Source organism: Malus sylvestris, chromosome 11 (assembly GCF_916048215.2).
Source record: "Malus sylvestris chromosome 11, drMalSylv7.2, whole genome shotgun sequence".
NCBI lineage: Eukaryota > Viridiplantae > Streptophyta > Magnoliopsida > Rosales > Rosaceae > Malus > Malus sylvestris.
The window spans coordinates 1,057,076-1,068,165 of record NC_062270.1 but is presented as its reverse complement, the minus strand read 5'-3'; the positions used below and the strand labels follow the sequence as shown (position 1 = coordinate 1,068,165).

General features: G+C 46.1%; 1 protein-coding gene across 1 annotated transcript; it reads left to right on the top strand.

Annotated features, from left to right (window-relative positions):
* Positions 1–7,791: 7,791 nt before the first annotated feature.
* On the top strand, positions 7,792–10,821 carry LOC126588986 (uncharacterized). The gene is made up of 4 exons (XM_050254152.1): positions 7,792–8,029; positions 9,079–9,854; positions 10,207–10,377; positions 10,483–10,821. The coding sequence occupies exons 1-4, from the start codon at positions 7,792–7,794 to the stop codon at positions 10,819–10,821; spliced, it is 1,524 nt and encodes a 507-aa protein (XP_050110109.1).
* The last annotated feature ends 269 nt before the right edge of the window (positions 10,822–11,090 follow it).

Genomic DNA, 11,090 nt, shown 5'->3' with positions numbered 1-11,090 from the left:
GCTCAGAGACCACGAGGGTCGATCTCAGAAATCGAAGAGGCGTTTGCTTTCTCAAAAGCTGGGCTGCTTAAAGACCACGAAGGCCGATCTCAGAAATCGAAGAGGTTTGCTTTCTCAAAAGCTGGGCTGCTCAGAGACCACGAGGGCCGATCTCAGAAATCGAAGAGGTTTGCTTTCTCAAAAGATGGGCTGCTCAGAGACCACGAGGGCCGATCTCAGAAATCGAAGAAGCACCTACTTTTCCAGCCTTGTCAGCACCTGTCACACGTACACTCAGCTTTGCGGAAATTATGGGCATTCTGTCGAAGATTTCTGGCGAAGTAGAAATCACATGAATCGTACTGTTCAATCACCCACTTCCCACACGCAACAGTAGCTCATGGGTACCACATATAACTTTGCCAAAGTTCTCTGACAAAGTTGAGACTACTTTTCCAGCCTTGTCAGCACCTGTCACACGCACACTCAGCTTTGCGGAAATTATGGGCATTCTGTCGAAGATTTCTGGCGAAGTAGAAAGCACATGAATCGTACTGTTCAATCACCCACTTCCCACACGCAACAGTAGCTCATGGGTACCACATATAACTTTGCCAAAGTTCTCTGACAAAGTTGAGACACGTGAAGCTTGCAGCTCTCACTACATCGCTCTGACCAAGAAGGGTAAAAGAATAGCAAAGAAACAACACTAACAAAGTTTAGACACATAAATTTTGAAGGCCTAGCTACCATATTATTACCCACAAGGGTAAAGGAACAGTACCACTGCTTGATAATTGGAAAGTCCCAGTGTGTCAACCTCTGTGCTTCGTGGCAAGGTAGACTAGCAAACATGCCCAACCTTTACTCACATTCGAGAAAACACTCCCAACAAGATTGTTTGCACCAAAATCGAAGAGGCATCGCCCTCCGAATCTCGAGAGCCAAACTCCCAACATGATTACTTTCTCAAAAATCGAAGAGAGGGTAAAGGAACAGTATCACTGCTGGATAATTGGAAAGTCCCTGTGTGTCAACCTCTGTGCTTCGTGGCAAGGTAGACTAGTAAACATGTCCAACCTTTACTCACATTCGAGAAAACACCCCCAACAAGATTGCTTGCTCCAAAATCGAAGAGGCACCGCCCTCCGAATCTCGAGAGACAGACTCCTAACATGATTACTTTCTCAAAAATCGAAGAGAGGGTAAAGGAACAATACCACTGCTGGATAATTGGAAAGTCCCTGTGTGTCAACCTCTGTGCTTCGTGGCAAGGTAGACTAGCAAACATGCCCAACCTTTACTCACATTCGAGAAAACACTCCCAACAAGATTGCTTGCTCCAAAATCGAAGAGGCACCGCCCTCCGAATCTCGAGAGCCAGACTCCCAACATGATTACTTTCTCAAAAATCGAAGACACCGCTCTCCGAATCTCGAGAGCCAGACCCCCAGCAGGATTGCTTTCTCAAAAATCGAAGAGGCATCGTTCTCCGAATCTCGAGAGCCAGATCCCCGATAGGATTGCTTGTTCAAAAACCGAAGAGGCACCACTTTCCCAACTTCAAGAGTCTGATCTCCTTGGATAAAGCTTGTCTGTAATCTTCACACGCAACATCAGCGTTCCAGATACCACAGACCACTTTTTCAAAGTGCTCTGACAGAGTTAAAACTTGTGAAGCTGGCAGCTCCCACTACCGTGCTATGACCAAGTATGGTAAAGGAATAGCATTATTACTTGATGTTAGGGAGACTCCTATATATGTCGACCTCCATCCCCAACGGACAGGCAGACCTGCAAAAATACTCAACCCTTCATCTTATCTGAGAGGGCACTCCCAACGAAGCCTTTCGAAATATTCAGCTTTCTTTCCCCCCTCGATAATACCTCTGTAAACAAGCTATACTAGAGCAAGAATATCTCATATCATCAGGGTTAAAAGCAAGAGTATCCCATATCATGCTTTTTCCCTGTCTTTTCCTTTGGCCTTGTTCTTACCTGCAAGACAAGGAGAAAGAGAGCAATCAGTCAGCACTTGGAATCAAGCTTCCAGCTAGGAACTGACTGCCTGGAACCCCTTACCTGATTACTTACCTGGCATTGCTCTCGAGTACTCATCTTCAACATCTTATGCTTCCAGGGAAGATACCGCATCTGCCTGAGGAACAGATAGGGCAAGTGAGAAGGATACAAGGAAGCATGTGGAGACAAGCGTAACAGCACACGTGCCGATACATCCACTACTCTGTCAAAAGCAAAAGTATCCCATATCAGTAGGGTCGAACGTACTCTAGATTTGATGGACTTGTTTTGACCCTCAAATTCTTCAGTCGGCTTTATACTCTGGAGGAAACCAAAAAACCCTCCAGCCCAGTTCAAGAATAAGCCTGTGGAAAGTTACTTCTTCAAAAGCAAAAGTATCCCATATCATCTATTCTCATTTTTCTTCTCTTTATCCTTCATGCTGCCTGCAAGATAGGGAGAATGTGAACAATCAGTCGGAGCTCTGATTGCTTACCTTGTCTGTTACCTCTTTTAGCAGATCCCCTAGCTCGGCGACTTGGGGGACTCCTACTACATGGTTTGTATCGCGCTTGACCAAGCCTGAAACTACAAGTAAGCTTCAAGTGACATTGATACATTACCTTGTGCATCTCCACCAGTTACAGATACCACCCCTGGATGGAGGAAGAGTACTTCCAGAGAAGATGCCACATCTACCTATGAGACAGATATGGAAAGTCAAGACGATACCACACTCTGGTACTTAGAAGTTTCGTGGTTACGAGATCACTCTCCCACAATATTTCCTAATGTCATTTGTACTAAATCATTCACTTGTACTCCCTAAAGGAGAGCTTGAACCTATGTACTTGTGTAAACCCTTCACAATTAATGAGAACTCCTCTATTCCGTGGACGTAGCCAATCTGGGTAAACCACGTACATCTTGTGTTTGCTTTCCTATCTCTATCCATTTATATACTTATCCACACTAATGACCGGAGCAATCTAGCAAAGATCACAAAAAGTGACCGTTTTCGCTACCTAGGATCTATCTTGCAAGAGAACGGAGAACTAGATGGAGATCTCAACCATAGAATGCTGGATGGATGAAGTGTAAGAGTGTATCCGGCGTGTTGGGTGACCGTCGTAGGCCACTGAAGCTCAAGGGAAATTTTATAGGACGACAATAAGGCCAGCGATGTTGTATGGCACAGAATGTTGGGCGGTGAAGCATCAACACGTACACAAAATGGGTGTAGCGGAGATGAGGATGCTTCGTGGGATGTATGGGCACACGAGAAAGGATAAGATTGGGAATGAGGATATCCGAGGTAAAGGAGGAGTAGCCAAAATTGAAGGAAATATGAGAGAAAATCGGTTCCGGTGGTTTGGACATGTGCAAAGAAGGCCTACTGACGCTCCGGTTCGAAAATGTGACTACGGGACAGAGGTTCAGGGCCGAAGGGGTAGAGGAAGACCTAGGAAAACTTTGGAAGTGACCCTAAGAAAAGACTTGAGTACTTGGATCTAACGGATGACATGACACAAAACCGAGCGCAATGGCGTTCTAGGATTCATATAGCCGACCCCACTTAGTGGGAAAAGGCTTTGTTGTTGTTGTTGCTGTTGTATGAAAGTTTCACTCTTTTTGCACGTCCAAAATAAGAACATAATTTTGCATGTCAAAATAAAAAATTTCCATATAAAAAAGGTATAGAAACAAAAGTCAAAAGCAAAATAACACACAAATAGAGCAAAAATAACAAAGAAACCATTATTTTCTTGAAATAAAACCACTTTCATGAACCAATAAATAAAAAACCCACATAGTCCAACTAGTTATTAGGCGGCGACGACAATTAGTACACTTATCTATCTATTTGTTTGTAAACTCCCATTGGTCAAAATGGGTATTTAACAAGAAGATAATTAACTAGGACTGGACACTCGTTTCTTATTTATTAACCTTCTTTATTTTCAACTAAAATATATGTTCTTTGTTCGAAGTTAAACTCATTTAACGGTTTGATTAGCACACGTAAGACTCATATTGCTTCCCTTTTACCACCAATTACAAGGTATAACTCTTGTTATGAATATCAATTTTTTTCTTCTAATCACGCGATATTCTAAATTATTCATTCATCATATACGTGTTATGCCAAGCCTAATTATTGTTGAAGCAATTGTTTTTGTTTGAAATTTTAAATTGGTTTTTTTTCGATTTCAATTTTTTGGATTTTTGTGAGAAGGAATAAGATGAACTAGAAGCTCAAGACAAATCTTCAAAAATTAGATTATCAACACATATTGGTTAAAAAAAAGGAATATCAACACATATATTTGATTAAGAGATAAGTGAAAACAATAATTTCTCAATTTAGTCTCATAACTAAAAATTCATAAATATTAGTCCATGAATTTTTAATAATGTAAAACAATAGTCACTTTAGTTCATTCCGTTAGAACTTTCATCCGTATTTTGCCTCTTTAAACCTTTATTCTAGAGAAAGTTATAACGAAGTTAGCGAAAAGACCATTGCTCCACCTTATAATAAATTCAGGATTAATACTCACCAATTTTTAATTTAGCCAGAGCTCCAATTTGACTAAAATTTAGGGACATTGCTCTAATTTTCTCTACGAGAAGCAGACAATCTAGGGTTTTGGTTTGAAGGTGAGGATGGAATGTTTTGAAATTACCTTTTTGGCCTTGTCCAAAGTATCCTTTCTATTCGTACAGTTCTACTTTTTTAATTTAAACAGTGATGCGAGTGGTGAGTCGAACTTTTGTCTTGGAATAAGTCTTCATTTCATAATTCACACAATGCAGACAATCTAGGGTTTTGGTTTGAAGGTGGGGGGGGGGGGGAATATTTTGAAATTACCTTTTTAACCTTGTCCAAAGTATCCTTTCTATTTGTACAGCTGATTCATCCAAGATCTATCTTGGGGGGCTACGTCTTTAATTTAAACAGTGACAATCTAGGGTTTTTGGTTTGAAGGTGAGGGGGGAATATTTTGATATTACCTTTTTAGCCTTGTCAAAGTATCCTTTCTATTTGTACAGCTGATTCATCCAAGGCCTACTTTTTTAATTTAAACAGTGACAATCTAGGGTTTTGGTTCGAAGGTGAGGGGGGAATATTTTGAAATTACCTTTTTAGCCTTGTCCAAAGTATCCTTTCTATTTGTACAGCTGATTCATCCAAGGGCCACTTTTTTAATTTAAACAGTGACAATCTAGGGTTTTTGGTTTGAAGGTGAGGGGGGAATATTTTGATATTACCTTTTTAGCCTTGTCCAAACTATGATTCATCCAAGGGCTACTTTTTTAATTTAAACAGTGACAATCTAGGGTTTTGGTTTGAAGGTGAGGGGGGAATATTTTGAAATTACCTTTTTAGCCTTGTCCAAAGTATCCTTTCTATTTGTAGCTGATTCATCCAAGGGCCACTTTTTAAATTTAAACAGTGACAATCTAGGGTTTTGGTTTGAAGGTGAGGGTGAAATATTTTGAAATTACCTTTTCAGCCTTGTCCAAAGTATCCTTTCTATTCGTACAATTCTACTTTTTTTAATTTAAACAGTGATGTGAGTGGTGAGTCGAACTTTTGTCTCGGCATAAGTCTTCATTTCGTAAGTCACACTGAAACTCAACTTTCTCACCCTAAAGTAGCTTTCGATTGTAACCCTTGCTGATCGACTTAAATAAAAACTAAATAATAATTCAATAAAACAACCAAAATAACAATAATTTTGAGTCTTTGGCTTTTAAATGAAGCCAAGTGCAAGGATATGGTAGCACATGCTTACGGCTTAAAATTACATTCAACGCCGATTGTGTTCTTCATTCTTTTTATTTATTTATTTATTTTTTAACAAACTGTTGACCCTAAAAACTACAAAACCTACGTGGCGCGCATGCCGAGTAATTAATGAGCTAACTACGTCCTTCGGTGAATGCGGGGCGTGCCAACTCGTCGACCGAGCTCGGCCGAGGAGTAAATTTGTTGATGTTGCGTTGGGTGCGCGGCTGACTTCTGCGTCTTGCGATTGCGGCCGAGAAAGGAACACGTCTCGGCCTCTTGGGCTCTCGAACCTGAAGACAAGGTTACTATTCTTACGAAGTTCAATATCAAATTCGGCTTTCAATATGCCGAACGTAATAACGTGTAACACCTCACTTCGCCGAGAAGGCTGATGAGATGACCTCGACCAATAAGGGTTCAGAAACCCTTCTCGACCGAGACTTGGATAGGTAATCAACCGTTCTCGCCGCAGTGCTGTTGATGCCAACGGAAGATACTGCGAGACCGATTGATTCTACGGTGACAGAGCTATCTATGCCGACTTAAGATATCACCGGTTGCTTCCACAGTGCTGTTGATGCCAACGGAAGATGTGTCAGCGAAAAAGGAAAAAGAAAAATCACAAGTTGTGAGAATTTGCGCAGGGCAATTTTGTATTGATTTGCAGGGGCTCTCCTTAATGCACAGCTTCCCCTATTTATAGCGCTGGTCCTCGAGCCCGAGTTACAATCCTATTCGGACTAGGTTTCCCTCCCTGGATCAACATCACCTCGACCAATCCTATCTCCACTAGGACTACGAATCTAGTCCTTAACTGAGCCGGATTCGCTTTCTGGATTACTGATCCCGTCGAGAGTCCCTATTGTACTAGGACTCGGCTTGCGTTCTGATTTAACCGACCTAGGCTTGGAAGCCCATGAGCTGAACGATCCATGGCCCTTTCGCCGCACGGCCTCCCGGGCCGAGAGTGATCCTACCCTCGGCCCAAAATACCCTCGGCCCAAACTATTATTTTGGGCCCAAACATTGCCCCCTCGCTTCTGAGGTCCTCGGCCTGAATTCTTTGGCCGAGTTTCGGCCTTGAAGAAGCGAATCTACCACTCAGAACCCTAATGCCCGAGTTCCAAGGCGCATTTATTGAACATGATTGCACGATCTTGATCCTGCTAACCAAACTCGCCACGTGGCGTCCTCCAACACGGCCAACCCCAATGATGACGTCTAAGGCGTGCGGCTGCCTGAACCGTCAACTTAACCACTACCTCAATTCGCGAGCCACTATCTCAATCCGTGAGTCCACCTGTCATCGTGCAAGCGTCGAAACGTCTTCCGCCATTAATTTCGCCGTCACACGCGATTGTGCGCCCCCAAAACCTGAAACCATCGGTCTTCTCAACTGCATTTCCCAAATGTTCATCATGATCAACGATTCATTCGGTCGATTTTGCCCTTTGTTTTGAATTTCGAACGATTGCTCTTCCCTCCACAACTTTATAAATACCGAAATTCTCTCATTTGCACTTTACGCTCTCAAAATTTTCTGAAATCTCTTGCCCTTCTTCTCCAGCACATTTCTTTTTCCAGGTCTTCGTCTTCAAATCCCCCAACCCAGAAAACCTTTTACGCCGTACTTCCTTCCTATAATGGCGTCTTTCATCTCCAAGCTTTCCAGGGAATGTGAACAGCACCAGAAAATCCTTGATCGGAGCTTGATCAAAACCATACGGTTTGAAAGTGACATGAGCACTGTCCACCAAATCTTGGGTCCTCTCTTCAAGGCTACAATACCGTCGACCATTACTGGCCTTCTCCAGGAGCACTGCCTAACACCCTTGTTCCAAGGGTTTGAATGGTCGAGATGGGATGCGGCAAAACCCCAAGGCTCCTGGCCCTCGACGACCACAACCTGGGCAGCCTGGGTCGTTCGAATGGAACGGCTCTTCGGCGAGCAATGGAGAGCCCTCGGCATTTACGACGACATCCTTCTCTCGTCAATGGATGTCATTCTCGATAAGGAGCTTCTCCTAGCCGCCTTGTGCTTCTGGTGCTCGGCCACCAACACCCTGGTTCTTCTTCTTGGTCCCATCGGTCCCACCATCCTTGATGTCACCGCCATTCTGGGGACTTCGGCAATCTGGATCCCTATCGACGCGGCCCTCTCTGGGCACCCGTCGAATATTGATCTGAAGACGCTTTTCGATCGACGAGCCTTCGAGACCTTGAACCATGACGGTCAAATCCCGTCGAAAGAAGACATTCAGAAGCTCCACAAGAACTTCTTTAATTACAACACCCTCTATCTTCACTTCGCCGGCCGAGGAGAAGAGGACCTGCGAGAGGAAGAGCATGAAGCCTTCCTCTTCTATTGGTACAACAAATACATTTGTTGTACCAAGTCGAACAAGTGTTTGGTCGAGAACATGCCGGTAGCCGAAGCCATGGCTAGTGGTCACGTCTTGGCACTGAGTTCAAACATTCTCGCGCCATCTCTTCCGTTGCCTGGCCGAGGCGACCCTCCACAAGGTCGACCCACACCAGAATGGTCCCCTCTGGGTCTTCCAGCTCTGGTTACAAGTGTACTTCGCCTCCCTTCGGCCGGCCATAGCTGACTTCTCGCCAACGGAGGCTCTTGGACCTCAGCTGGCCTCCCGACCGACACCTCCTCACCAAGCCGAAGAGGTATTTTGGTACCTCTTCGCTCTTGATGATCTCTCCAACGACGAATTCTTAATATGTCGTCGTCGGGACTATCCTTCCTCCATCATACTACCTACCTCTGTGTGGGGCGCGGAGGAGGATGCCGAGCTTCGTCAGACTTGGGGGTCGTTTGTGCTCGCTCGCGACCTCCCTCTCGGCTGCGATGGGAAACGGTCGGGTTGGGAAGTGTACCATCCGAACTTCCTTGCCCGACAGCTCGGCTATCTTCAGGGCTGCCCTGTTCCCCTTCTCTCCTCCTGAACAGTCCTAAGCCGTGGACGTGAACCTCGTTCCTCGGAGAAGGAATGTAAAACTGCCGCGAGGGAGTTCCAAAAGTACTGCAAAAAATTCCGCCTTCGACCGGCCACCCCAGAAACCCTTTGCACCGACACCTTCGGTGAATGGTGGGAAAATTACACCCAGGAGTTCTTTGGTGCTCCGGTCGAAGAGGTGCTGAACAAACTCTTCGGTGACCGACCTAAGAAGGCCTCGGCCCCCCAATCTCAAGGTAATTGTTCATTTCTCCTCTTTTCTTTCAATTCTGCATACTGATTTGCCTTGCTGAATTGCTTTTATCTTCTCAGGTAGTCAGCCTTCAAGAAAAGCGGATGCAGTTGCCGCTGTTACGACCGAGAAAAAATCGGTCGTGGCCAAGAAAGACAAAACTGCTGGTCGGGTCGTGCTGATCAAACGGCCTCGCCCAGAGGCTGAGCCGGCTGTCGAGTCTCCCCCGCCTGCCAAGCGGGTAAAAAAACTGGCGAAGAAAGGTGCACAAGAGATCCACGTCATCTCCAATCATACTACGGGGACGACGACTCCCAGTGCTTCCCCTTCTCCCGCCGCCGGCCATTCCTTGGTCGAGAAACCGCCAGCTTCGGTCGTAGAGATAGTTCAAGCGTGGCCTGTCTCTGGGGCCGGCACACCAATCGTGCCTCCCTCCGTCGATGAGGCACCTGTCCCACAGAAGGCGGTTTCTGCGACCGAGGGCACCTCCCCCAAAAATCCAAAGCCATCGGTCTTCGTTCTGGAAGAGAGTGAGGGGAGCGACGAGGTCCCGCTGGCACATCGTCCTCATACTCACCGACAACCTCCTCCAGTGTCCGAGATGGCGGTTCAAGCCGGCCCCTCCACGGCCAATCGTGGCAAGCGTCCGGTCGAGGAACCAACGGCGGTGTCCGAACCCCTTGCTCCTTCTCAGGACCAAAGTGTTCCTTCCTCAGAAGCAGCTGTCCCGGTCGGCCCCTCCACAGCCGACCGTGGCAAACGACCAGTCGAGGAACCCGAGGCAACGGCGGAATCGCCCGTTCATCCTCAAGACCAGGGCTTCCACATTCCTTCGCAGGAGGCTACTTCGGCCTTCGTAAGTATCTTCCACCGTCTTTCCTTGATTGCTTTTCCGCTTTAGAATTCTAAACGAGGAAAATACTAAATGTCAGGTGCCTGTACATTCTTTTCACCGACAATTCTACGCGCCGAAGGGCATTATCTATATTTCTTGGCCGCCTCAGTGGCCATCAAACGTAGATAACCTCCATCGGCCGCATGAACTGAGAAGCAATCTGAGACACTGGGCTCGGCCATTGAGTTCTTTAGGTTCGAGCAACGATCCTAGGGACATAGCCGAGGTCTCCTCTCGGCAGGTTAAAAAAACGAAACCTTCTTGCTATTCTTGCCCTGCCTTCCTTTAAGCCTAAACTGATTTGTATGTGCAGGCTTCGTGGGAGGTCGAATTCAAAGCCCTCCTCTCCAGCATAACTGCCGAGTCCGGCCCTTCGGCTGCTCCGACTGAGGCTGCCGATCCAACCGCTCTAACCCAGCTGCGAGAAGTTCTGTCACTTTCAGCGCCGCAAGTACTCGAGCGCAACGGTCTTGATCTGCTTGGCGTGTGTCTAAACGATCTTGGGGCCGACGGTCGCCTGAGCAGAAATGCCATCGTTCGGGCATCGTCTGCCTTGGAGCGGGTTCGGGAGACATTTAGTGTCTTCTAGACCGCTCTAAAGGCCGAACAGGACCTGCAAGCTGCCACGGCCGTTCAAGACACTCTCCGTCCGAAAATCGACGCTCTAAGGGCAAAAGGAGAAGTATTAGCCGAGCTCGACCGTCAAATGGCCGAACTAGCAAAACGTCGGTCGGCCATCGCGTCCGAGTTTGCTAGAGACTTCGAGTTGGGCGAAAAGGATCGCCTAACTGAGTACGCGGCGACAACAAAGCGGGTCGAGTGGTTGAAGCTGGACAAGAAGAATCGGCAAGCTGAAGTTATCATGGCCGAGGTGCGGTGGTTGGAATTGAAGGCCCTTCTCGGCACCCTATTACCTTCTTCCCCTTGAATGTACTTAGTTTTAACCTGACTGACTTACTTAGCTTGTACATGCTCATCAATCTTAATGAGATGGTTTTGTTTATTCTCGCATTTCCCACGTTACCGGGTAGTACTTTTTCAAAAACTTCTCGTTGATTGGTAATTTGTGAACTGAACCGGTCCGGTCTTGAAGATGATACGCCCCTTTTCCGTATACCTTATGTACAACGAACGGTCCTTCCCAATTTGGCGACCACTTGCCGAACCTAGGGTCTTTTAGTCCTACGGGTAACACCG

Coding starts and splice junctions, on each gene's coding strand:
- LOC126588986 (XM_050254152.1), top strand. CDS start 7,792: ATGGATGTCATTCTCGATAAGGAGCTTCTCCTAGCCGCCTTGTGCTTC. Junction 9,855..10,206: donor AGGAGGCTACTTCGGCCTTC/GTAAGTATCTTC, acceptor TTGTATGTGCAG/GCTTCGTGGGAGGTCGAATT. Junction 10,378..10,482: donor ACGGTCTTGATCTGCTTGGC/GTGTGTCTAAAC, acceptor AGTGTCTTCTAG/ACCGCTCTAAAGGCCGAACA.